The 27,154-nt window shown below is 36.9% G+C and overlaps 3 protein-coding genes across 8 annotated transcripts in view; 2 read left to right on the top strand and 1 right to left on the bottom strand.

The window, feature by feature from the left end:
* The first annotated feature begins 571 nt into the window (after positions 1-571).
* Positions 572-15,404, top strand: cept1a (choline/ethanolamine phosphotransferase 1a). 3 transcript variants are annotated; one of them, XM_067414237.1, is made up of 11 exons: positions 572-766; positions 873-977; positions 5,355-5,770; positions 8,074-8,221; positions 9,633-9,774; positions 10,245-10,329; positions 10,758-10,889; positions 11,186-11,344; positions 11,928-12,053; positions 13,582-13,741; positions 15,200-15,404. In XM_067414237.1, the coding sequence occupies exons 3-10, from the start codon at positions 5,420-5,422 to the stop codon at positions 13,717-13,719; spliced, it is 1,281 nt and encodes a 426-aa protein (XP_067270338.1). In that variant the 5' UTR covers positions 572-766; positions 873-977; positions 5,355-5,419; the 3' UTR covers positions 13,720-13,741; positions 15,200-15,404. The 3 variants fall into 3 exon arrangements, with proteins under 3 accessions (XP_067270338.1, XP_067270337.1, XP_067270336.1); XM_067414236.1 differs by having other exon boundaries at positions 5,406-5,770; positions 13,582-15,404; XM_067414235.1 differs by having other exon boundaries at positions 13,582-15,404.
* On the top strand, positions 13,658-25,991 carry LOC137039063 (novel protein similar to H.sapiens TMEM77, transmembrane protein 77 (TMEM77)). The gene is made up of 8 exons (XM_067414238.1): positions 13,658-13,741; positions 19,180-19,377; positions 20,251-20,318; positions 21,862-22,004; positions 22,087-22,264; positions 22,343-22,425; positions 25,339-25,431; positions 25,583-25,991. Exons 2-8 carry the CDS (start codon positions 19,247-19,249, stop codon positions 25,703-25,705), a joined length of 819 nt encoding a protein of 272 aa, XP_067270339.1. The 5' UTR covers positions 13,658-13,741; positions 19,180-19,246; the 3' UTR covers positions 25,706-25,991.
* The window catches only part of dennd2da (DENN/MADD domain containing 2Da), a 24,689-nt gene continuing 23,475 nt past the window's right edge, over positions 25,941-27,154 (bottom strand). For all 4 annotated transcript variants that reach the window (XM_067414230.1, XM_067414232.1, XM_067414231.1 and 1 more), the window contains one exon: positions 25,941-26,487. In XM_067414230.1, coding sequence (XP_067270331.1) covers positions 26,423-26,487 — 65 coding nt within the window. In that variant the 3' untranslated portion in view covers positions 25,941-26,422. The remainder of the gene's footprint in view (positions 26,488-27,154) is intronic.

Below are 27,154 nucleotides of genomic sequence, written 5' to 3'. Positions count from 1 at the left end.
CCTGATTTCTTGCCTTTTGTAAAAATGGAGAGTTTTATTCGATAGATAGATAGATAGATAGATAGATAGATAGATAGATAGATAGATAGATAGATAGATAGATAGATAGATAGATAGATAGATAGAAATTTGAGTGGATGCAGTTCCAAAGTTATTGTCCTAGGGGGCGATGTTTACTCAATTTGATCACGTTGGGAAAGGGGGGGGGGGGGGGTAATTGTTTATTTAGGCTATATAAACAGAATAATAAGAACAGTATTAAAAGCCATAAACCGAACTGTATAAGTACCGTCATATTTCACTGTTAGTAATTTCAGGCAATAGGTTTTGTGCAAATTGCTGCTATTTATAAGAAACCCTATCAACTTTTAAATTATTTCTGTACTAATTAATGACTGCTCATTTTTTAGTTCCGTATTTTAATTATCCGATTTATGAACAGATCTGATTAATGATAAATTAAATGTAATTAAATAATATTTCATATTTTTCTTTTATTTTGAAATGCCTACTTCCGGAAGGTGTTGTCGTTGTGTTATTGAGGCGTTTTTCACGCCTCTGCAAGTCTGCATCTCATCCACGCCGTTTGCGCCGCCGTCGGTGAACGATCCTTCACCAAACCCCGTTGATGCGAACGTTTGTTCGTATTGGCATTTCCTCCTATTATTTATTTAAAATTAATTTAATAATTCAACTTTTGACATCACACGGGCATCTCCAGTGTAATGCTTCGAGGAGAGAAGACATCTTCACCACGTAAACAAAGGTGCTGTTCAAAACCGAACTTTATTAATCTCGCTGCCTCTAAAAATGTGTTTAATATAATTATAAACGTTTATCGCATTTCTAATATTGACTGACACGTTTGACAGATCGCCATCAAGCTGACGACGTCACTCAGATCGTTATCAAGCTGACGTCATCATCCAGCAAGTATTTTAATGGGCTGTTACAGATCTCATAAATACGGTCAACTGGTGAGTAGAGTACTTCATAAAATATATAAGACTGATTAATGCCACAGTGCAAGGGTTTGGTTTTATTAGATCCCAATACATAATTTCTCTTCCTGTCCTGCCCTTCTTAACTGCCCTCTTAAGTGTCAGGTGTATTTCGGGGTGGCATGTATTGTTGAGCACAACTTAATTTTATTAATGCCTCTTTTATTATGCCTCTTAATTGTGTTATTTAATTATTTTTTTACGTTTATAATATTGCCTGAAATAAATGTAAAAAAACGATAGGGACTGTGAAAATTCTATTAAATTACAAAAAATCTGTTATCTTTGTTTTAATGTAGTACACATATTTAGATGACCTCTAGTTAACAAAATATATACACACACACATACAGTCATGTGAAAAAGAAAGTACACCCTTTTTAATTCTATGGTTTTACATATTAGGACATAATAAATAAAAAACGTCATTTGGACCTTGGCAGGTCTTAAAATTAGGTAAATATAACCTCAGATGAACAACAACACATGACATATTACACTGTGTGTCATTATTTATTTAACAAAACCTAGGCCAAAATGGACATTTGTGACAAGCACGATCACCTACATAAAAGCAGAAGTTTTGGCAGTTTGCTGGTCTGAAGTATTCAGGTGCGTGTTTACAATGCCAAGGAGGAAAGACATCAGCAATGATCTTAGAGAAGCAGTTGTTGCTGCCATCAATCTGAGAAGGGTTACAAGGCCATTTCTAAACAATTTGAAGTCCATCATTCTACAGTGAGGAAGATTATTCACAAGTGGGAGGCATTTATAACAGTTGCTCATCAGAAAATTCACCACCAGATCAAAAAAACACCCAAGAACTACACCTCAGACCTCAGGGCTCAGTTAACATATTAAATGTTCTTGGCAATACGATTAGCAAAAGACTGGACAGGTATGGTGTGTTTGGAAGGGTTGCCAGGGAAAGCGTCTCCCCTCTAAAATGAACTCGATTCGGTTTGTAAAGTTGCATCTGAACAAACCTCAAGACTTCTAGAAAAATGTCCTTTGGACAGACGATGTTTGGCCATAATGCACAGTGCAAGTTAGGCAAAAACTAAACTAAACGACTCATACCAACTGTCAGTCACGCTCATGGAGGGTTAATGATTTTTGGCTTGTTTTGCCGCCACAGTACCCGGGCACCTAGCAGTCATTGAGTCAGAAAAAAGAACAGAAAAGTGGGCCAAAATTCATCCACAATGATCTGAGAGACTGATTAAGTCAATAATATGTCATTTTTCATGTGCTGTTGTTCATCTGAGGACTCTGACTCATTTTTTTGACCTGCTAAAGACTAGGGTTTTTTGTGTTCTCTGATGCGTAACACCATAGAATTCAGGAGGGTGTACTTTTTCACGACTTTATAAATGAATATTGAGATCAGTTTTAATGATCTGGAGTGAGGTCAGACTGACGGCAGAAGGTCTGGACTCTATCAAAGCTTTCATTGGTCAAGAACCGCCCGAGAGGACGTTTGAGTGACATGTAACACAACCAATCACAGTTTGTTTTGTTTCCCAACATGTTTAGGGGTGTGAAAATGTAAAGTCAATGTCCCTGCAAAATCAGATTTTTTTGTCTTAAATTATTAATTAAAGAACATTGTGCAAGTTTACTGCAACAATGAAGCCGCAAAACGCGAAAATGCATCTCGTGGATATCCTATAGAATTCAACTGACAACTTTGAAACTCCTGAAGTGTTTACAGATAAGTGAGCCATATGCATCAGACGTTCAGCCATTGGGCCTGACCATAGACCGTAAAAAAATATGGACGACTCGACATCATCCGTTTCCGCTTGGCAGATTTGAAGCTTTCAGGCGCCCTTGCACGGCGCGGACATCTTGGGACCGAGTATGCGCAGTAGCGATTTCGGGACCGGAGTTGCGCAGTAGAGCGCAGGAAGTAGAGCAGGAAGTACAGTCGCGATATCAAAAAGCCCGCCCACACTCTCGCAGATGCAGAACAATTAATAATGTTGGTGTGAAATAAACAGTTATGGAAATGTAGAAATTAAAGCTAAAGCTCTAATCTGCTCCCAAAAATTTCGAAAAAAGTCCGTTAGTGCCTCAGTGACAACTTCACTCAGAGAAGCCGTCAGTCTCAGCTGTCAATCATGACGTCACACCCCCCGTTTTTATAGCATCAAATAACTAACTCAAAGTAAACTTATTTTTAAAACGAACAGACTTGAAATGAAATCATCGTGATGATATCTGCCTTTAGTGACATAAACTAACTTTGGGGAAACATTTTTGAAGTGTAATTTTATTATTTAGTTTGCCTCGCGTCCATTAGAAAAAACAGAGGGGCGGCTATACTGGGACCGGTCACCGGGGGGCGATCGAGGCGCGAAAGCTTCAGTAAATGAGAGGGAGACTGCAGGCTTGGGCCTGACGTCTGAGGCTGAGACTAGGAGTGAGAAGACAGTGATGGAGATTTTGTGCAAGAGTTTTTTCCAAAGCTTAGGAGCTGAAATGCAGAATGCCCTACCATCAAAAGTAGATATATAAAGTAGATAGGGACAAAAGGGTGTATCAATTCTGAAAAGTAGGAAGGTGCTAAACCATGACAACCCTTGGAAACTAGGACAAGTATTTTAAACTGAATGCAATGGATAACAGGGAGGCAGCCTATGAAATGGCTGTAGGATGGAATGATGTGAGCTGATTTTTCTTTGTCAAATTTAAGGGCACGAGCAGCTCAGTTTTGAATGAGTTGCAAGCGATTTAAGGCTTTAGTGGGTAGGCGTAAAACAAAGTGTTACAATAGTTCAGATGTGAGGCAATAGAAGCATGGATAACAGTTTTAGCATCTTTGAGATTCAATGAAACTTGTATACTGGCAATATTATGAAGATGGAAAAAACAAGACTTAACAACCTGATCGATAAAGTGTTGAAAACATAATTTAGAATAATATTTTAGATTGTGTGTAGTAGGTGAAGAATAACTCCGTCAATATGAATGGAGAAGTAATGTTGGGTGTAGACAAGGGATTTAGGGCCTACTAAAAGGATTTGTTTTTTCAGTATTCAAGTTTAAGAAGTTTTGAGCCATCCATACTATGAAATCATATACGGTAGCGAAAGTGGTTCTGGAGAGCCACATTCCTGCATAATTTTGCTTCAACCCTAATCAAACACTCCTGAACAAGCTTACAAGCCAACCAATGAAGGGTTATTAAGAAGCTACAGGCAGGAGAGTTTTATCAGGGTTGGAGCTGAACTCTGTAGGACTGAGGCTCTCCAGGACCGCACAAGTCCTACCACCACTGGAGTGACTGCGGTTACACCCACTGAGTGGCAAAAAACAATGAGTGGCAGCATTGGTTTTCAGCGTGAATGCTACGCAAACCACATCTAAAACGGGAAAGAGCTTTGATATTGACTGTACAAACAGGTTTGACAAGAAATCAGAGGTATATTTTTACAGACTGTCGAAAGTTACAGAAACGAGAAGCAAATGGATCGCTGCAATTCAAGAAACAACTGGACTCCAGGCAGCGAAGCATGGATTTGCAGTTATCATTTTGTGTCAATTATATTCCTCATGATTGGAATCAGGCACAAAATAATAAGAAAACACCGATCCTGGCTACATGTTTTCATCCATGGATCACTGGATCTTTGAGTCAGACCTTTAGTTCAAACGACTAATCGTTTGTTTTCACAGTTTCCCGTATTAACTCCAGTCATGCTAGAGCTCTTTTGCCACTCAGTCCGGCTGAGGGGGAAAGTGATGTCAATGCCTACCCTTTAGAGTCAGGGATGTTGTTGAAGGGATTGGGCTTAGCAGTAAAATAGATTTGCGTATCATCAGCATAACTGGAAATTAAGCCCTTGATGCCAGATGATCTGACCCAGAGGAAGCATATAGGTTTTAAATAGAAGTGGACTGAAAACAGATTCTTGAGGTCCACGGAAAAAAATGACAGAATGAGATTTGTGTTTATTAATGGTAATGAATTGTTGCCTGTCTGAGAGATATGAACTCAGCCACTGAAGGACAGCAGTTAGACAATATAGGAGTACAGAATGGCAATAACTGCACTGCACCAGATGACTGAGGACACCAGTATCAGAGGCAAGGAGGTCATTCGCTACTCTTAGAAGAGAAGTCTCTAATGTAGAGAGAAGACGACAGCCAGACTGAAATGGTTCATGTCCAAATGGAGGGAGGAAAATGATCTTACTTGCTTGCTCTGTATGGAAATCATTTACTAAATAGCAGTTAACTATTACTCCACCCCACAAAAACTATTAGTTAATTATACATTCCTGTTTTCCAGTAGTGTCAGAGTTGTTCCATAATAATTTCTGCATGCCAATGGTTGTGTTCCCATAGATCTAATCCCATAAACTCATTGTGGATTTGGCACTCAACACATCCACACAGATCCCCAGAGAAGCATGAGCTCACACAAGAGGCCTGTCCGGGCTCGCACCGATTCTGACGCCAGTTCCTCCGTGGCCCGTGACCCGACAGTGGCAGGTGCAGAAGAGTGGCCCGGGCTACTGACCAAACTGATGGAGCTTCCGGTATCCCGTCTGTCCCCGCAGCAGCTTAAACGGCTGGAGGATCATCAGTACAGCAGTGCGGGACGGTCCCTCATGGAGTCCGTCATGCAGGGATACTGGTGCTGGCTGGTGAACAAAGTGCCTCTCTGGATGGCTCCGAACCTCATTACTATAGTGGGACTTGCTACCAATATTATCACCACTCTGATACTGGTATACTACTGCCCTACTGCCACTGAACAGGTATACTTGTGCTTTACTTAATCACTGTTTCAGTATATTACATTATTTGTTTAAATGGAACTACAAATCAACTCCCAATTCATTTTATTTTCACCTACTAACTTGTTTTTAGCCTACTAAACTTTTAATGCAGGCTGTCAGTTATTTTATTTTAATGATCAGTTTTAAGTCTAATTATCATTATTTAGAAGAATGCTGTGGTCAACTTTAGTTCTTAAGTCATACAGTTTTAATGTATTTATGAATATTTAGTAGCTGTTACAGTAGTCACTATTAAAACATGTTTTTCTTATATCAGTTCAGTCCACTTTTAAATATTTAGTAGCTTTTACAGTAGTCAGCTTAAGAATGTGGACTTTTTATGGATTTGAACCAGTTTTATTTAATAATGAATATTTAAAGGTGCACTATGTAACTTTTCTATCTGCTAGAGGGTGTCTATTCAAAACAAAAGCATAGTTTGATGAAGCCAAGTTTGAGCTCAGAATATTGGGATTTGTGGTCTTCACCTCACATCTGGTAAAAAAGAATCGGGATAGGACTCGGGCAGAAATCATGTTCATGGATGCTATTATTAACATACATATATTAGTAACGCAGCTCTGTTTATCATATTAGATCCATTTGAGTGTGTTTAAAATGATGTTATGATGTTACTCTGTGCATTCACTCGGCGGCTGCTGTGACACTTGTTCACACTGCTAAGAGTAAAGCGTTTCTGCAAAATAGAACCGGAAACGGAGGGTAACGCATATATGTCGAAATTGACAGGCGACTCCCTCAGACATTTTATTTATTTCCTTGGTTAAAATAGCAATTTTCTCACCTCATTTGAACAAAATATATCACACTGTGGCCTAGTGGTTTTTGTTTTTTTACTGGGGGAAAAATTACATATTGCACTTTTAACAAACAGCTATTGCAGTGGTCACCATTAGGAAATGTTTTTTGTTGTTGATTGTAATATAGTTTTTAATCTAATTATGAATATTAAATGGTTATTTATTTAATTGGTCATAATCATCAGCACATTGTCTTTTTGCTGCTTTTAACATCAGTCCACTTATAAATATTTTGAAGCTTACAATAGTCACTATAAGAATATGTTTTTACAGTGGGGTTACTATTAGAGGACAATAACTTTTTATATAATCAGTTTGATCTAATTATGAATATTTAACTTCTGTTACAGTGGTCACCACTCTCTCATTTTATGTCAGTTTTAATTTATGGTCATTAGGACATGATTTTTTGTCTATTTTGATTTCCGTTTCATTCCACTTATGAATATATAATAGCTTTTAAAGTATTCAGCTTGTGAATGTGGGCTTTTTTAATTGATTTAAGGCAGTTTTATTTAATAATGAAATGCTATTGCAGTGGTCACCATTAGGACATGTTTGTTGTTGTTGAATGTTATATAGTTTTTAGTGTAATAATAATGAATATTAAATAGTTATTTTATTTGTCATCTTCAGCACATTGTCTTTTTGTGTTAATATAAGTTCTGTCCACTTATAAATATTTTGAAGCTTGCAGTAGTGACTGTAAGAATATGTTTTTTCTTTTTAGTTTGTATCGATTTTAAACTAATTATGATTGATAGCTATTACAGTGGTTACCTTTAGGGCATGGACTTTTTGTTGATTTATAATCAATTTGATTGAATTATGTATATTTAACTTCTGTTACGGTGGTCACCACTCAATCTTTTATGCCCTTTTATGTCAGTTTTAGTTTCATTATAAATATTAAATAGTTGGAGGGTTCACCATTAGAGCATGACCTTTTTGTCAATTTTTTATATCTGTTTCATTCCACCGTTATTTAAATAGTCACTAGTAGGATGTGGTCTTTTAATATCAGTTTTAGTGTAATTATGAATATGAAGTAGCTATTGTTGTAAGTCTTGGCTTCCCTTCTTACCCTGCCTCACATGAAGTCTACGAAAGCCATAATTTAGTATATTCAGAGCTCTACTAGGGAGATGATTGCTGTGGTCTGTTTAAACAGCGCAATAAGATACCGTGTATTGTCAGACAGCTTGTTCTGTCAGCTGTAACAGTCTCTGTTTATCAACTATAACGGTCTTATGAGTCCTGCTGTTATGGAAAACAACCATATTGCTAAACTCTGCAATACGACACTCTGTCTCTCTCCACATACCTTTAGTAGTTGTTAGGGATAAAAGAACAACTTCATGTCCACTATGGTGGCAGTAAGTATGAAGTTCACAAAATCCATGAAAAGCATCCCAGTGGACAGAAATGTTTATTTAATTTAAATATGGCCGTCTTTTTCAGGCACCAACGTGGGCATACTTAGCCTGTGCTTTGGGTCTGTTCATCTACCAATCATTGGATGCCATAGATGGGAAGCAGGCACGACGGACCAATAGCAGCACACCACTTGGCGAGCTGTTTGACCACGGCTGTGACTCCCTTTCTACAGGTCTGCTCACGTTTGTGTATGCAAATACTAGTCGGCTACTACTAAACTTACAGCTCTGAAAAAAATTAAGAGAGCACTGCAAAATGATCAGTTACTTTGGTTTTACTATTGATTGGTATATTTGGGTAAAATTAACATTTTTGTTGTATTCTATAAACTACTGAAACATTTCCCCCAAATTCCAAATAAAAAATATTGTAATTTAGAGCATTTATTTGCCGAAAGCAACAACTGGTCAAAATAACAAAAAAAAGATGTGTTGTCAGACCTCGAATAATGGAAAGAAAATAAGTTCATATTCATTTTAAAGCAACATAATACTAATGTCTTAACTTAGGAAGTGTTCAGAAATCAATATTTGGTGGAATAACCCTGATTTTGAATCACAGCTTTTATGCGTCTTAGCATGCTCTCCACCAGTCTTTCATATTGATGTTGGGTGACTTTATGCCACTCCTGGTGCAAAATGTATTTTTTTGTGGGTCACTTGATGTCATCCTACGGTTTTTGAGTGACATTAGAATGAGTTGGCTCTCATTGCGGTCAGTGGAGAAGTCTGTAGCTTTGTTGTCCCCAATATCTACTGCTTGACCTTGTTCTTATCAACCGCCGTCTTTAAAATTTTAAGGATGGAAGCAACCCGACCCTCACTGTATCCCTCTGCCAGTAAAGCCAGAATTGAACCTTTCTTTTCCTCACTCAACTTTCCTTTTAAACTTTTTTGGCAATGTCAATAGTTATTGTTTTATTACAATTACTTTTGAGGTACCACTAGCACTGTTTTTGCCATCCAGCTGGTCCTACTGCAAGAGGATAGTGATGACCACAGAATTTTTTTTTTTTTTTAATAATAAGATTTAATAAGATTTGGTTCAGGTGATCACCTAATCTGCTCCTCATTCAGTAGAATGAGGTGTGCTGCCTGCGTTGCAATTCAGACAGTGGAATGGCTTCCATACTTGTAGAGATGCTGATTTAAGAAAAATTTGCAGTGGTCTCTTAATTTTTTTCCAGAGCTGTATATTATAATATATTTCTTGGCATTACTAAAATAACATTTTAACATTATTTATTAAATTTTTATTTCAAAAAATATTGTGGAAAAATAACTTTGCAGGTTCCATCAGACATTTTTATTAGATCCGATTCACAATTATTTGAATGGAACTTTTCACAAAATACATATTGTTTAAAAGCAGCAGTACAGAAAATGAATGTTTCTACATTACAATTAAGTGCAATCTGTTGTCAGAGGTGACGGTGCCATATTACATTTCTAAGATAATACAAATCATGCAGTAAGCAGTCTTAGATTTCTGTGCATCCCTAAATAGATGAGATATGTACGTGCAAACAACATATATGTTTAACTGAAGTCTGTATTGTTCTTTTCTTTCTTTCTCTGATGCAGTGTTTGTGATCCTGGGCACATGTATAGCAGTTCAGATGGGTACTCACCCTGACTGGATGTTTTTCTGCTGTTTTGTGGGCATCTTCATGTTTTATTGTGCCCACTGGCAGACGTATGTTTCTGGAACACTGCGCTTTGGCATGTGAGTGAAAACTCTCCCTTTATTCATAATTCATGGCAACTGTACTTCATGGTCTGTACACAAAGATTAGGGAACACTATTCACTATTGACTAGTTGCTTATTAACATGCATATTACTAGCATATTGGCTGTTTATTAGTACTAAAGCATATATTAATGCCTTGTTCTGCATGATCATGTTCTACGTCCTTAACCCTACCTCATACCTAAACATAACCACTTACTATCAATAAGCAGTAATTCTGAGTTTATTGAGGGGTAAACTCCTAGTTAATATTGAATATGTGTTCCCTAATATATTATATTTGAACAGTCTGGTCTGCTCATGGGAAACCGGCTGCTTTCAGACAGCTGTTGTACTGTTGATAAAGCACTACAGAAAGAAAGAAAAATGCTAGATTGGGAAAGAGATTATTACTTAACTAACTTTATTTCTTCTTTTAATCTCTCTTTGCTTTCTGCTTGTGCAGAATTGATGTGACTGAGGTACAAATCTTCATTATAATCATGTACTTACTGGCTGCCATTGGAGGAACAGCTTTTTGGAAATCTGTGGTAATTTAAATCAATCTTAATTCTTTCACATTTTGATCAGATGATTAGAGCATTTGCTCTAGGACAAATGTGCTAAATCTATAAAATCATGGTCAGGAAATCTCCAGCATGCTGCATGTGTTCAGTGAAATGCAGAATCCCTGAAACATTTAAGGCCCATTCACACCAAGAACGATAACTATATAAGTGTCCACACCAGCAGTGATATTGTTCTGTTTATTAGCACACGCTGCAGTTTTGTCATCTGCCACTTTAGGTGCTCGAGCTCGACCTTGTTCATCAGCTTTGAAAAAGATTGTGTTGTTTCTTTGTGCACTATCTTTATTGTTATCGTTATAGGTATAGTCCTTGGTGTGAACAGGCCTTTATAGTGAAAAAGACTATATATAATGAAACAGGACATCAGAGATTTGTTTTTAATCTTTCAGATTCCTGTGATAAATATCCAGGCTAAAATAATACCAGCCCTTTTCACTCTACTGGGTGCCATTTTCTCCTGCACAAACTACTTCCGGGTTATTTTCACAGGCGGAATGGGCAAAAATGGATCTACTATTGCAGTAAGTTAAAGCTAAAGTGTGCGCAAAAAAATGCAAAAAGATAAACATGATATAAATCCGTAATGATAAACACTGTATTTATTCATTTTCTGTTATTTAGTTGCATTCTGTCATTTTATGTTATTACAATTTAAGTAACCTGCTTTTTTAATAAAATTTGATATTTTATTAGTATGTATCAGGCATTTGTATTGTTTATTTACATGCATGTGTTGCACTAAATAAAATTTAAAAATCTTGTTTACTATTTTACTAAGTCTAAATTAGTGACACAATTTTTTTCTTTTTTTTATTAGGGAACAAGCGTTTTGTCTCCATCCTTCCATATAGGAGTGGTCATCACACTTGCTCTAATGATCTATAAGAAGTCGTCGGTGCAGCTCTTTCAGAGGCATCCCTGTCTGTACATCTTAGCGTTTGGGTTTGTCTCGGCCAAACTCACCAACAGGCTGGTGGTAAGATCATGAAGGACATCACTATACTGTATTTACTTTGCTAAATAAGCTCCTGTTAGGGGTGTGTGATGCCTCAAAAATCCAAACACACGACCTTGTTGCAAGTGTTTAGTGACACATCACACATCTCTAGGCCAGACCCTCAGTCACTCCTCAGAGACCAAATACACACTTTAGAAACAAGAAACTAAAAGCAAAATCATAACTGGAAAGAATCATTATAATAATATGGGAAGATAAATATTGATTAAGGATTTGATTATGAAGTTAATTAGGATATATGTACTGTATACAGGTATATTGAAGCGGCAGTGGATTTCAGAATTCCCCTTTCACTCCTAACACACATGAATACTACTGGCAGATTACTGGAGATATACCTCTACTTGAACTTTTGGTCTTAGCTTGGTTTTTATAACTGGTAGGAACGCAAGCATAAAATAGCTGTTAGTATGATTTTCTGCACTTTAACATAAATACTTGACATTGTTGTCTGTAGTTCATATCTTTTAAACATCTGTCAAACCGCATTAGTATTAGTTAATCTAAATGTCACTGAAATCACTTCTGGTTTGTTTTCCAGGTTGCTCATATGACAAAAAGCGAAATGCAGCGTAATGACCTGGCCTTCACCGGACCAGCGCTGCTGTTTCTGAATCAGTACTTCAACAGTTTCATTAATGAGTACTGCCTTCTATGGGTCGCTCTGGTACGTTCAAGATCTGTGTGAAAACATCGATTTTCCTTGCTCTTTTGAAATAAAGAGCTCTTTGTAGTATGTAGACATAAATCGCAAAGCTACTTCCACGGTCTACTGAGACTAGTTATTGAAACCAATGTCATTCAGATACCGTCATGGTGTGACGTCACAACTAAAGGCACGTTAAAGACAACATGATATTAAAATTGACACCATTACTTTCTTAATAAGCTAATGCTAACCAATAGCCAAATGTACATCCAGACGGTTGTAATCACAGAATAAACCCTGACAGTGTGATCAGGTCTTGCATTTTATTCTGTGATAACAACCGTCTGGATGGACATTATTACACTTATTACACGGCTACTTTCCACATATAATTAAATAAGTCAATTATTAGACAGATTGAGTTGAAATATTTGACTAGGTCTTTAAACACAAAGCTTCCGTGAGGAAAGCAGATGCAAGTGGTAAGTTCAAACTAGGGATAGTTCACCCAAAAATGGAAATTTAATGTTTATCTGCTGACCCCCAGGGCATCCAAGATATAGGTGTGTTTGTTTCTTCAGTAGAACACAAATGAAGATTTTTAACTCCAACCGTTGCTGATATAATCATTATACGAGCAACGGTTGGAGTAAAAAAATCTTCATTTGTGTTCTACTGAAGAAGCATCTTGGATGCCCGATAAACGTCACACTTTCATTTTTGGGTGAATTATCCCTTTAAGGGATACGATACAGTCATACCACTTATTACACAGCATTTCACCACATACATATTTATGGGAATAAGAGATATTGATTTGAGATGTTATCTTTATAATCCATTACAGCGTACAAAATGATTGTTGCAAAATGGCTGAAGCTGTTTTTGTATGAAACGAAATCGAGTCCATGATACCGGATGACATAATTAAATAACTGTACACAAAAGACTGATTTGAGTTTATAATATTTTATTAGCTTACCTAAAAATGCACCTTGCAAGCATAGTGTAGTGACTTCAGTTCCCCGGTTAAGCCTATGTTATCAGTATTTACCGGTTGTTTTATGGGGGGATAACATACAACTGGATGGTGTGATTGACCAATCAGAATCAAGCATTCCACAGAGCCATATAATGAGCTGTTTAAACAAACATTCAGGTCTGCAGGTCCTTTAATAATCTTTGATTCTTTAATTGTAAATGAGGTTTCACATTGAGTGCCCCTATTATGCTTATTCAAATATTACCTTTCACGCGGCTTGTAATATAGCTTTTGTGAATGTAAAAGGTCTGTAAAATTCACAGTACATGATAAATGGAGTCCTCCAAACAAAAGAACTGATTCTGAACTGCTGAAATGGGTCGTCAGTCTCACTTCCTGTTCCACATCTAGATAATACATTTGAAAAATGGTATGAAAGTGTACATCATGGTTGCTGTAAGTGCATGATTTTCAACTTTATTTAACCCCTAAAAGCTCAATTTTTCCTCTTGCAGTAAGAAAAATGCTTTTCCATGCTTGAGCTCTTTCCTTTATTGTTCGTAGGTGCTGTCAGCGTTTGATCTGGTGCGGTATTGCGTGAGCGTCTGTAACCAGATCGCCACACACTTAAACATCCGTGTCTTCAGCATCCAGCCCTCATCCCCATCCAGAGTCCCGGCGGACAGCAAAAACCACCACTAACACCGTTCCTCACACACCTCCAGTAGGTCACGCACTTCAGTGAATGTACAACACAACTCACAGAGACCGAGCCCGAATGGCTGCAGATGCAAACTTTGTTCTCATAATGGAAGAGGGGCTATTTAAAGGCCGAAAGGGAATATTAAAAAGAATAGACATCCTACAGTTATAACACCGTTCAGTTGTCAGTATTGCAATGTTAGATGACCAGTTTTGTTTTGCCATAGTTTTTTTTGTAAGTCAAAGAATAGAAGATCTGCCACAACTATGAATGTTTAAAGTTGTTTTATTTTTCAGTTTTAATGTTTTGTTTTGTGTATTTGTTTTGGCCAGCAATGCATAATTCATTCCATTAATGACCAGCGATCCATCTAAGTGTAATTATCTAATTACACAATGCTATAGGTATTATTTGTGAACTTTCCAGCCGTTCACTGCTAAATTAAATGGAAACAAAATTAAACTTACACGCCAGTACACATCACTGTTGCCAATACGAAGCTGTGCTGTTGTCTGAGAGGAGCAGAGAGCTTTCAGAGATGCAACAGATAACATTGTGACATGTTAAACATGGCACAAGTGTTTCCATCAATATTGCAGAAACATCAAGAATTTCACATTTACAAATCCTGATAAGCCTCCTAACGCCACCTCTCATCTGATGTCATCGGGTTAACTAATTTATACAGTGTGTATCGTTTTGCTTTCTATGCATATGTTTCTTTGTGGTTGTAGTGTTTTGGAAGGAATTAGTATGCCCATGTCACTAAATGATAAAAACTGTATTGGAAACAGTATTTTGATAGTGCCATATTTTCCTAATAATAACTGGGGCCAAGATAGACGGCAAGAATGATTGAGTTACACTGTACATATGTGAACCTTTAATAATAGATTATTAAAACCTAAAAATCGTGTTTGTGGTCTAAATACTTTAGTTAACGTGATAACCTGTGCTAATTTATTTTTGTGCCTTTTTTCTCACTGTCATTATACTCCTATGCACAGTAAAAGTTGGACTCAGCGATTTTGATATTTTTTTAGCCTCTCGTGTAAATCGCATTTTGTTTGTAAGTAAATTATGTTCATAGCATCAAACTCAACAATGATGCAATTTCATATTCGTGCTTGTTTGATTGAGTTCTCGTACCAAATTCAGTCATTATATATATTATTTTTTTACCTTCATGCCCTTTTGTTTTAGAGGAAACTAGATTATTGACTCATTTATATTGCAAAACAATGGACATTAACCCTGTAGTTCTGTATCGGGTGCTTCCAGGGGTTGAATATGAATGGAGTGGCCAAGCTCAATGTATATTTCTCAAAACGCGTTATTGTTTTGCATCTACCTCTGAGCAGTTGCTTGTACGTGTTGTTTTAGTCTATCGGTGCAAGACTTTTATTAGCAATGTTTTAACCCTGTTGTGAATGTTATTTAAGTGGGTTTCCGTGTATTTGTGTTTCTCCCTTTTTTAAGCATCATCCGTTCACCGGGGCCGCGCTGAGGTCAACCAAAGTTGCAATACACACATAGTTGAAGAAAATGATGTCTGTCGCTGCAACTGCATTTGCATACTTGTATTATTTGTACTTTGAGCAGGATTTTTTTGTTGATTTACAGCAAATAGCTTACTTTTTAATAGATTAATGGTCCTGAAATAAAGATTGTTATATTTATGTTAGCAGATTTCTTGATCACTGCCTCTTTTTGCTTTAGTATGGTCCTTATACTAGCAAAAACGTGCCATGTTTATTTTTTTTGACATGTACCATAGTTGTACTGCGGTATATATATATATATTTTTTTTTTTGAGTTTTGAAGTACCTTGGAGTGCCATGCAAATGTTTGTTTTTTATTTGGAGCATCATAGTGTGAACATAAACTGGTAAAACATTAAAATCATGTATATAAAAGAAACTAGTGGGAAGTATGTCTTTTGTGAGGGCTATAATGATATGGCAAGTATTGTATTTTTTTTAACATAGTAAGATATTTTAATATGCTAAGTGCAAACTTAAGGCCCATTCACGCCAAAAACGATAACTATATCGGTAACAATAAAGCTAAAAAAATGTTTTCTAAATATTAAAGAAAAGCAGATTTCACACCATGACGGCACAGAAACAATATTGTTGGAATCACTTTCAGAACAAGTTTTTTTCCATCTTATGAACGATTAAAACATTGAAAGCCAATCATAATCCCTCCTGCATAATCCAATCAGTTCCCACTTCTGAAGTCATCATTACGAGCTCATCGAATTTTTTAACTATAGGAAACTAGTATTTACGATAATTTTGATGTAAAGCCGGCATAAGAGAGCGAGCATTTAAAGACCCCCTGAAATCAAAATTGAAGTTTTTTAGCGTTTAGTATGACTATGTTAGCTTTAAGGTTAGGAATAAGATGGTGTGTTCCAAAACAATGACAAAATTTGCATTCACAATTTACAGTCTCCCTTTGCTATAAATTGAATCACAGATTTTGATGACATCGTTGCAGATTTCATATTCACATTACATTTTCTGTCCAATCAAATGCTCTCTAGAATCTGAACCGTCCTGCCCCCTACACTATAAATAGACACTGAAGCTGCGAATGCAATCGGTCAGCTGTTCACACATTTACTATTTCAAAGCGATATGGAGAAGATTATGATGATAAACGGATAGAGATTAGGAGGAAACTCTGGCGTTACAGAAAGGCTCTAAAAACTGTGGTATTAACAAAACACTATTGGCTAGTTCAAAAAAGGGGAGGATCTGCTAACAGCTAAAGCCATTTCCGGGGACATTACATCAACACATTGAATAGTGCTGCGCGGTTCAAGGCACTTTAGTGGGCATTTAAATCGGCTGGTGACATCAGCAGCGTGCGCGTATAATACAAAGCAGAACGATATCTTCTGCGAGTGTGAACTCTAATATAATTATTGTTATAGCTGTCTTTATAGTTGTCAATCTTTGTGTGAAATGGGCCTTAATTCTAAATAATCAGTGAATATTCTCTTTATTTAGCCATGCATGTATTTGGAATTGCATAACCACTTTATTTCATTAAACTCCAACTGTGTATTACTCATTTTTGTAAATGAACAGTGTTTGTCTTTCAGCTACAGTCATACAGTTTTTCACTAATGAATCATCTGCATTGTGGAGCAGTTCATGTGTGCCTTAGTGTGTTGTGTGGCCTTTCTGACCACAGTGGCTCTTTCCAAGTGGAGGCCTTTTAATCCAAATAAAATCCCTGCGCTTAATCTACAATGCTATAAATATGTTGATATAATAACCTTGAAACATTTCCCAATATTACTGTTTTTACTGTATTTTTCATCAAATAAATTCAGCCTTGTTGAGCAAAAGACTTTCAAAACTACGATTCCAAAAAAATGTGGACATTGTACAAATTGTCAATAAAAAAAGAATGCAATAATTTACAAATATCATAAACGTATGTTTATTCACAATAGAATATAGATAACATATTAAATGTTGAAAGTGAGACATTTTGAAATGTCATGCCAAATATTGGCTAATTTCGGATTTCATGAGAGCAACACATTCCAAAAAAGTTGGGACAGGTAGCAGCGGCCGGAAAAGTTACATGTGCAAATAAGGAACAGCTGGAGGACCAATTCGCTACTTATTAGGTCAAATGGCAACATGACTGGGTATAAAAAGAGCCTCTCAGAGTGGCAGTGTCTCTCAGAAGTCAAGATGGGCAGAGGATCACCAATTCTCCAAATGCTGTGGCGAAAAATAGTGGCGCAATATCAGAGAGGAGTTTCTCAAAGAAAAATTGTAAAGAGTTTGAAGTTCTCATCATCTACACTGCATAATATCATCCAAAGATTCAGAGAATCTAGAACAATCTCTGTGCGTAAGGGTCAAGGCCAGAAAACCATACTGGATGCCCATGATCTTCAGCCCTTAGACGGCACTGCATCACATACAGGAATGATACTGTAATGAATATCACAACATGGGCTCAGGAATACTTCCAGAAAACATTGTCAGTGAACACAATCCACCGTACCATTCGCCGCTGCCGACTAAAACTCTATAGGTCACAAAAGAATCATATCTAAACATGATCCAGAAGCACAGGCGTTTTCTCTGGGCCAAGGTTCATTTAAAATGGACTGTTTCGAAGTGAAAAACTGTTCTGTGGTCAGACGAATCAAAATTTGAAATTCTTTTTAGGAAAACTGGGACGCCATGTCATCCGGACTAAAGAGGACAAGGACAACCCAATTTTTATCAGCATTCAGTTCAGAAGCCTGCATCTCTGATGGTATGGGGTTGCATGAGTGTGTGTGGCATGGCCAGCTTACACATCTGGAAAGGCACCATCAATGCTGAAAGGTTTATCCAAGTTCTAGAACAACATATGCGCCCATCCAGACGTCTTCTCTTCAGGGAAGACCTTGCCCTTTTCCAGCATGACAATGCCAGACCACATACTGCATCAATTACAACATCATGGCTGTGTAGAAGAAGGATCCGGGTACTGAAATGTCCAGCCTGCAGTCCAGATCTTTCACCCATAGAAAACATTTGGCGCATCATAAAGAGGAAGATGCGACAAAGAAGACCTAAGACAGTTGAGCAACTAGAAGCCTGTTTTAGACAAGAATGGGACAACATTCCTATTCCTAAACTTGAGCAACGTCTCCTCAGTCCCCAGACGTTTGCAGACTGTTATAAAAAGAAGAGGGGATGCCACACAGTGGTAAACATGGCCACCTTTTGAGATGTGTTGATGCCATGAAATTTTAAATAAACTTATTTTTTCCTTAAAATTATAAATTTTCTCAGTTTAAACATTTGATATGTCATCTATGTTGTATTCTGAATAAAATATTGGAATTTGAAACTTCCACATCACTGCATTCAGTTTTTATTCACAATATGTACAGTGTCCCAAACTTTTTTGGAATCGGGTTTGTATTTAAAAGTCATAATTATAGATGTTATACTATAGAACGGCAGTGTATTTCTGCTATAGTGTGGTTAATATACTGGCCTTCAGAGGCGAACGTGTGCAGACAACACAGTGAGTGCATGTGAGTTTCCAGAAAGTGAAATCACGCTGAATGAGTGTCAGCTGACTTTGGTCACAGGACTTTAGAGAGAGCATCTCAAAAAAACACACCCGATCAGTGCAAGATTTCAGATTCCACAGGCACTAACCCACTCCAACCACCTCTGAGCTTCTAATATGTTTCTGCTCTGTATTTCTGTGTGTGCATGTTTGTTTCTGTGTAACTAATTCAGCTTCACCAGATGATGCTCATTTTCATTTTGTAATGCTGAGCCTCAGTTGACCTGTCGTCCCCTGAGTTCTGGTTGTGTTCTTTTTGGATGTGCCTCCTCTCCTCAGTGTGTTTACTTGTGTGTGTAACTTTCTATGTGCTGGGTTGATTTGACCTTTAAGCTCCATGTTTTATGTGTTAGTGATTCTTCTTCATGTTGGTGACCTCAGTAAGTGAATTTCTTCTGACCGGCCCTATGTGAGGGCAGTATGTGGTGGTTTCAACGGGGGCTGTGTGCTCTACCGGTGGCTCTGGTTATTTGGTCATCCGCTACGTTCCTCATCTCTTATGTCACAGCGGTCGTGTTGGGCCATGCCGACCTGCTTGTCCCATACATAAGGTAAGATCCTGAAAGATTACTGCTTTTTCAGATTTATCCGACGTCCATGAGGCGTTTAACGGGATAGTTCACTTAAAAACAAAATTCTGTCATCATTGACTTACCCTCAAGTTGTTCCAAACCTGTATGAATTTCTGCTGAACACAAAATAAGATATTTTGAAGAATATGGGCAACATTGACTTCCATTGTTTGGAATAAAAAATACTATGGAAGTCAATGTTGCCCATCGTCTGTTTCGTTACAGACATTCTTCAAAATATATTTTTGTTTTCAGCAGAAGAAAAAAATCCATACAGGTTTTGAACATCTTGACAGATGACAGAATTTTCATTTTTGGGTGGACTATCCCTTTAAGGCTTTAAAATAATCAGTGAGAAACTTTTTGGCCAAGCATTTTAAATTGTTACAATAACCACCATTTAATGTATTATTTACTAATGTTATTTATTTACTGTTTTATTATTAAAACAAATTAGTTAAAATGGTTTTTGCTATAAAATTATGTATGATAATTTCAAATACAGACAACCATGTTTTTAATTGATTTATTTTTAAACCCAACAGTTGGGTTTGTCCTTATTTGACCCAAACATGGGTTGAAACAACCCAGAATTGTTTAAGAGTATACCAAAATGAAATTTGGCTGATATTAGTACTGACTACTGAAATGTTGGTATTGTGAAAACCCTAGGATAAATATCTGGAATGTATAGGGTAAAAATGCATTTTATGAAGTATAATATTACTTTTAATACTTTGATGGCTGTAAATCATAGACATAATGTGAAACACCACCCTTTTCTTCCAGAATTATCTTTTTAATTTTAATTCCATCATATTTCATACTGTGCATGTATCCTTCTGTTTGTAGTGACACAGGCACTGAGGTTCCTGAACGCTGTGTGTTCGGCTTCATGCTGTCAATCTCAGCTTTCCTAGGTAATAATAACTTTCATATGTTCTTGTAGCTGAAGTGTTGAAAGCGCAATATTTGACCGGAAAGATAAAAATGATGGTTTGTTTAATCTGTTCCAGCTCGTTAGAGCTAGAATTCTGACTGCTTTTAATCAGACACAGAAATAAAGTAGTGCATAAGATTGCATTTATTTGAATGAATGAATATAACACTTATAAGAATTAATTTCCGAGAGAGAGAGAGAGAGAGAGAGAGAGAGAGATGAGAGATACGTGTGTGAATTTCCTGCATCTATTCAGCGTCACTCTTTTAACATTGCAGCTGTAAGTTTAATTTCTTCAAAACCAGCGATGCTTCTCCCCTTGTTCCTTTAAAAATAAATAACGATTCAGTAGCAAAGCTATTTTATTAATAACAGTTGCAGGGCAGCGCTGATAAGTATCTGTGCTCCTGAATGGCTTTTTTTAAATTTTATTAATTTTTAATTTTACTTTATTCAATGCCACGAGAACAAGAGGTATTACATACTAGCATTATCACTAACCAGCTGCCAGGAAATGAAAAAAAAGCTTTCATAAAACATCTACATTTACAAAAAATCTTTACATAGAAGTTAGTCATTCATAAAATGTTATTTCTTTTATGTATATGGTATTTCCCTAATAAAATAACTATAATATGTTGGGTTTTTTATATTCCATTTTGTCAGTGTGATTAAAAAGCACATCAAATGAAATTTCAATCAATTCACTTTTCTATTGATAAAATTCTCTAAACTCTAAACATGAGTAAATGCATGTCAATTTTTTTTTTTTCTAGCCCACAAAATTCACAGGTATATGAAATATTGAGCTTGCATCTTTCCAATACATGCTTAGCAGGATCAATTCTGTAAAGTATTTTGTAAAACACTTCCTTAATTTTGTTATTAACACGAAACTTATCTGGCAATATCCGGTCCTAAATGTTTATTCGCTTCAGTGAAAACTGTACATTAATATAGAACAGTGATTAAACTGACTTTGGACCTACCTGGGCATTAAACGGTTTTATTGCAAACCTTTCGGCCAATCAGAATCAATTATTCAGGCAGACCATGGTATAACTAACTTATGGTTAATATAACCTTATGCCTTTTATTTGAAATGTAAGTATAGTGCAGTCCAATGAGTACTGTATAAGGGAGAGCATGGATAATTGTAATACTTTTAGGTTTTTTATTCTCTTTCTTCTATAAACAGCTCAATTCTAACTTAATTGGGTCAGATACTAATTAACTAGAATTGATAAAGCCACTGTTGCGTTGTGAAAGGAAAAAAATCAACAAAATGATTACAGAATTAATTATTCTGATACAAAGTTATTCACATTACAACTTGTTTGTAATATTGCAACCAAATCAGACCAAAAACTAAATACATGCAACATATGTAACTTCTAAAGGTAAGATAACTTGAAAATGATATGTGTTTGTTTTTTTTGTTTTTCCGTCATAAACTTTATTGTGGATATTGGGAGGATGTAGAGGACTTTATCATTCCTGCTCTCCCATTGGTGTGTTTGCAGGGTTGGGCACCATGTATGTGCGATATAAACAAGTTCAGGCTTTGATATCGGCCTCTGAGTCAGGCTTACTGCTGCTGAACTTCACAGGCCTCCTGATGGGCATCTTCAGCACTGTAGGGATGTGTGTTGTGGCCAACTTCCAGGTGAAAGCCACACTTCTATGATCTGTCTGTTTAGTATCGCTTCTCTGAAACTGTCAGTGTAATGTTTTTTCTATTCTTTCAGAAAACAGATATGATATCCATCCACCTTTTGGGAGCGGGGCTGACCTTCGGCCCTGGGACATTGTATATCCTGGTTCAGACCGGTATGTCATACCGCATGCAGCCGCGTTTCCACGGCAGAGACATTCTGTGGGCACGTATGGCCGTGGGAATGTGGACGCTCATTAGCATAATTACACGTATCCTTTTTCTCAATATATGATTCTGTCGTGTCAGTACTCTTATTCCTGTTCTGCTTCTTTGACTAAATCTGTCAGTTTTCATATCCTCTGTGTTGATGTACGATGACCTGCCTGGTGTGGATGTCACTAACAAGTTACACTGGCGGCCAGGAGAGAGAGTAAGACAGATGATGTGCTTTACTTTTAATATTTTAAATATACTACCCATATGCATGATGCACCTATATGCAAAATTATATTTGCCAAAATATGCAGTCTACACTGGAATTCCATTTCATGAATTAACCAGAAGTCATTTATTGTTTCCTTCTTGGCTTGTCATTTGATTGGACTGCCACTTATACACAGATGAGCCAAAACATTATGACCAGTCACAGGTGAAGCGAATATTGCTGATCATCTCCTAAGTAGGCCACATATTATAGGGTTAGTTCACTCAAAAATGAATTTTTTGTCATTAATGACTCACCCTAATGTCATTCCACACCCGTAAGACCTCCGTTCATCTTCAGAACACAGTTTAAGATATTTTATATTTAGTCAGAGAGCGTATGGAAGTGTATGCACACTATACTGTCCATGTCCAGAAAGGGAATAAAAACATCATTAAAATAGTCCATATGTGACATCAGTTAGTTAGAATCTCTTGAAGCATCGAAAATACATTTTGGTCCAAAAATCACAAAAACTACGACTTTATTCAGCATAGTTTTCTTTTCCAGATTTGTTTTCAGTCCTCAAATAAAGATTCGAACGGTTATGAATCAGCATATTGATTCATGATTCGGATCACCAATGTCACATGATTTCAGCAGTTTGACACGTGATATCTATCCACCTGGTTAGATTAGATGGAAGGTAAAGAATCAGTTCTCATAATCAACGTGCTGGATGCAGCAGAAATTGCTTATGGGTTGTGGGACCAAAAGTGGTCCGAGGAGGGATAAACCACAAACTGGTGACAGAGTTTTGAGCGCACAAGGTTCATTAGCAAAAAAGGCTATCCAGTCTGGTCCGAGCCAACAGAATGGTTATGGAAGGAATGGATTACAGCACACAGAGCATCTCTGCGTATGGGACTGTGTAACCACTGACCATTCAGAGTGCCTATGATGATCCCTGTCACCGTCAAAAGTACCTACAATGGGCATGCGAGTGTTGGAACTGGAACTCAGAGCAATGGAAGAGGGTCACCTGGTCCGATGAGTCCTGTTTTCTGTTACATCATGTGGATGGCCATGTATGTGTGTGCCGTTTACCTAGGGAACACATGGTACCAGGATGAGGGACGACGGCATGCTGGTGGTGTGTCAGTGTGATGTTTTGGTCAATGTTCTGCTGGGATGCCCTGGGTCCGGCAATTCATGTAGACTTACATTCGACATGTGCCACTTATCTAAACATTGTTGCAGACCAGGTACACCCCTTCATGACACAATGGTGTTCCCTGGAGGAAGTGACTTCTTTCACCAGCGTAATGCACACTGCAAACATTGTTCAAGAACAGTTGGAGGAACATGATGAAGAGTTCAAGGTGTTGCACTGGCCTCCAAATTCCCCAGATCTCAATCCATTTGAGCATCTGTGGGATGTACTGGACTGATAAGTTCGATCCACGGGGCTCCAATTCACGACCTACCTGACTTAAAGGATCTGCTGCTAACGTCTTGGTGCCAGATACCACAGATCAGCTTCAGAGGTCTTGAAGAGTCAATGCCTTTTAAAGCGTTACTTCAGCGATTAGCATATGGCTTTCTATCAGTAGAAACCCTGGAGTATATTTGAATGACCATGCTCCCCCCCTCATATCCCCCTGAGACGAGAGATTTATGCAATTTATTTCTGGAAAAATTACTCCGGTGACGCAAATATCGTCGATTTCCTGCTGCGTTTGTTCTGACAATTCCTCAGCGGCTAAATCCCATTATATTGAACAGACACTTTCAGTTTTTAATTAAGTAGTGTCTGTTCTCTAACTGAACTGATTTTATGAAGATGAACGCGGTGGGAAAGTAAAAGTGAATCAGTAGCTGCGCCTTTGGGAGTGGCCTCACAGGGCAGGGAAGCATTCTGGGAATTGTAGTCTTTTATCCCCATGAGACAAATACATTTTCTGTCTTTTCTCAGTCTAGAAAGCTCTACAATTCAAAAATAATTTCACATTTCTACTACATTAAAGACCCAGTTTAAATACAAATTCATCTTCCCAGCACTGAAGTACCCCTTTAATGGGTCAGGGCTGGTTTTGGCAGCATGTGGAGGTTTTGGCTCATCAGTGTTTGTATATACAGTATATATAGCTCTTATAAAGGTAAAAAATTATAGTGTAATACCCAGCATAATGTAAGCAGATTTTGTCTCAAGTAATATTGTATATGTATATATACACACATTCCTGGGCAAAGGAATTTACCAAGCCCAAAATGGGTAAATATTAAGCTTTTAATTGTCTAACAAATTATTAGTCAAAAAATGAGCTAAATTTCAGCAAATGCAGTGGAAGTGGTGATGCTCCAGAGTGATGTCTTCAGAAATCAGCTGCGAAATAAAATACCAGCTGCTGGTATTGGTGAGCGACTTCACTGTGACAAGTTATTTAATGCTTTGGAGTACAGCAGAATATTGCAGAATGGCTTGCTTCCCACAAATAAAACGTTGTAATCTAAAGAGGAGTGATCAGAGGTCCACCCACAAGTCCATCAAGCTCATGTTTTGGCCTGGTCAGAGTCCAGATTTAAAACCTATAATGAATAATTGGTCTCACATTAAAATCAAACGAACTGAGAGACATTTTTCCAACTACTCGTGAACAGTTTGAAGACATTTACATTGGGTGGAACAACACGTGACTCTTCTTCCTGTAAAAAGCTGTCTGCAATTTGAGGAAGACTATCCTAAGTTACTTTATCTACAGTATTTGTGCAGTTATTTCTAATTTCATGACCAGGAATTTGTGATTGAAATGGTCAAGACCATTAAAGACCACTGGTTATTATGCCATTGCCTATATGGCTCTGCAGCTCTGCTAATGTATATGTGTGGATGTAAATGTAAAATATACTGTATTTTAGGGCTTTATACCGCACCAGGTCAGTGCTGCAGCAGAGTGGTCTCTGGCATTCTCCTTCATCTGCTTTTTCTTCACGTACATGCATGATTTCCAGGTATGATCTTGTGGTCCACCAGTTCAAGATTTTGTTGTTGTTGTTGTTTTTTACAATTTATACATACACACTTGAAATTCTGTAATTTTTGTCCATTTATATACAGTTTAGCTTAAAGTTTGCTACCTGTTTGAGCCTTGTTTTTGTCCAGAAAATCACTCTGTGGGTTCAGCCTGTACTTCAGAGTAACCATCTCTACGATTATCCTCACTATGAAGAGAGAGAGCATGTGCATCAGGAAGAACGATCTCCTCTACTGGCTGGTACCATTTGACAGACACTCTGCCACCTTGCGTCGGACATCAGACACTGCAGACGTCTTCTTCACACATCTGAATATTCCAAAAGAAACTTTTCATGTTCAAGAGAAGCTTCTGTAATGTTACATGTTCTTGCATTGTTCTTATTTTTAATATTTTGAAAACATTAAGGGAGACACTTGACGTGTATAAATATTTGACATAAGTTTTATCAGCATAGTTACATTACAAATGATGTAAAACAATCACTTTAAAGTAAGTGTCCTTTTAATTTTAGAATAAACTCATTGCATATTTGGACATCTTTCAGTGCTTTACAGTAATTTCTGATGATCTTTATGGAGATGAAATGTTTTATTTAATTTCATACCAGACTGAATCTGTGTGGTTTTCATTTAAAATGCATTTAGAAATGTATGATTTTCACTTCGGCATGTTTCCACTGGCTTCGTTTCTGTAACATTAAACCTTCTGGTCAAAACGTTTCTAGCTGAAACAAGCCTTACATACATTAAATACGGTAGCTTATCACAAAACAAATACCCCGATACCCAACAAGACCCCGACACAAATGACAAACAGCAGTCAAAGTCTGACAAACCAAACACAAGAACATAAATAAAAAAATAATCGGACATTTAATTCTATCTACATTCCTTAACAATTATTTTACTACTAGCTGATTTATTTCACACGAGATTTACAAGCAGGTACTTTGGTGAGTGCTTCCACTAGTGTTTCTTGGCTTTCTCTCTCATCTTTTTCTGGTATTCTGCAATATTTCTGTCAAAAAAACCTGTAAGAAAGGACAAAATATTAACTATCAAGATATTTTATTATTATTCAAGATATTTTGTATATTGGAACCATCCCCTTCTCAAGCAAAAGTAAGTATGGCCCATGCATCGTTATTTCTGCGTTACAAATATAATCACAGATGTACTGAACACTGATATCTAAGATCAAAATTAAGCAAATCACCTTTTGAAAGTAACTTATCGCTTCAAATAATGATTGTATCAATTACAACGTTATGCCACCAGGTGGCAAGAAGTGATTTAAAATGTATTTGTCATTGAATCATTCATTCAAGAGATTTGTTCAAAAAATGCCGATTCATCCAGTAATGAAATATGAGTCATTGAATCATTCATTCAACACGTTTTATTGAATTATTCATTCAGATTATTTAAACTGCTGTAATTAACATTTTGTCAGAACCTCTGGTAAATTGCTAGTTATTATGGTAATAAAAAGTTATTTTATTTAGTTTTCTGTTCAGGATCGTGGGAGAATCATGATCTCTCTGATTCTCAATTTATCAAAAATTGTGCAGCTCTCTCGCAATGTGACAAATATTCCACGTGGCCTCTAAATTAATAGGTCATCAAAAGTATAATAATTATTAAAGAACTATTAATAATGTCATACATGTCAAACTGCTAATTTTCTGATCACTGTTA

The sequence above is a fragment of the Pseudorasbora parva genome, chromosome 13 (assembly GCF_024679245.1).
Source record: "Pseudorasbora parva isolate DD20220531a chromosome 13, ASM2467924v1, whole genome shotgun sequence".
Lineage (NCBI taxonomy): Eukaryota > Metazoa > Chordata > Actinopteri > Cypriniformes > Gobionidae > Pseudorasbora > Pseudorasbora parva.
This window is presented reverse-complemented; position numbering and strand designations above follow the sequence as displayed.

Coding starts and splice junctions, on each gene's coding strand:
- LOC137039063 (XM_067414238.1), top strand. CDS start 19,247: ATGTGGTGGTTTCAACGGGGGCTGTGTGCTCTACCGGTGGCTCTGGTT. Junction 19,378..20,250: donor CTGCTTGTCCCATACATAAG/GTAAGATCCTGA, acceptor TTCTGTTTGTAG/TGACACAGGCACTGAGGTTC. Junction 22,426..25,338: donor ACTGGCGGCCAGGAGAGAGA/GTAAGACAGATG, acceptor ACTGTATTTTAG/GGCTTTATACCGCACCAGGT.
- cept1a (XM_067414236.1), top strand. CDS start 5,420: ATGAGCTCACACAAGAGGCCTGTCCGGGCTCGCACCGATTCTGACGCC. Junction 10,330..10,757: donor CAGCTTTTTGGAAATCTGTG/GTAATTTAAATC, acceptor TTAATCTTTCAG/ATTCCTGTGATAAATATCCA. Junction 11,345..11,927: donor AACTCACCAACAGGCTGGTG/GTAAGATCATGA, acceptor TTTGTTTTCCAG/GTTGCTCATATGACAAAAAG.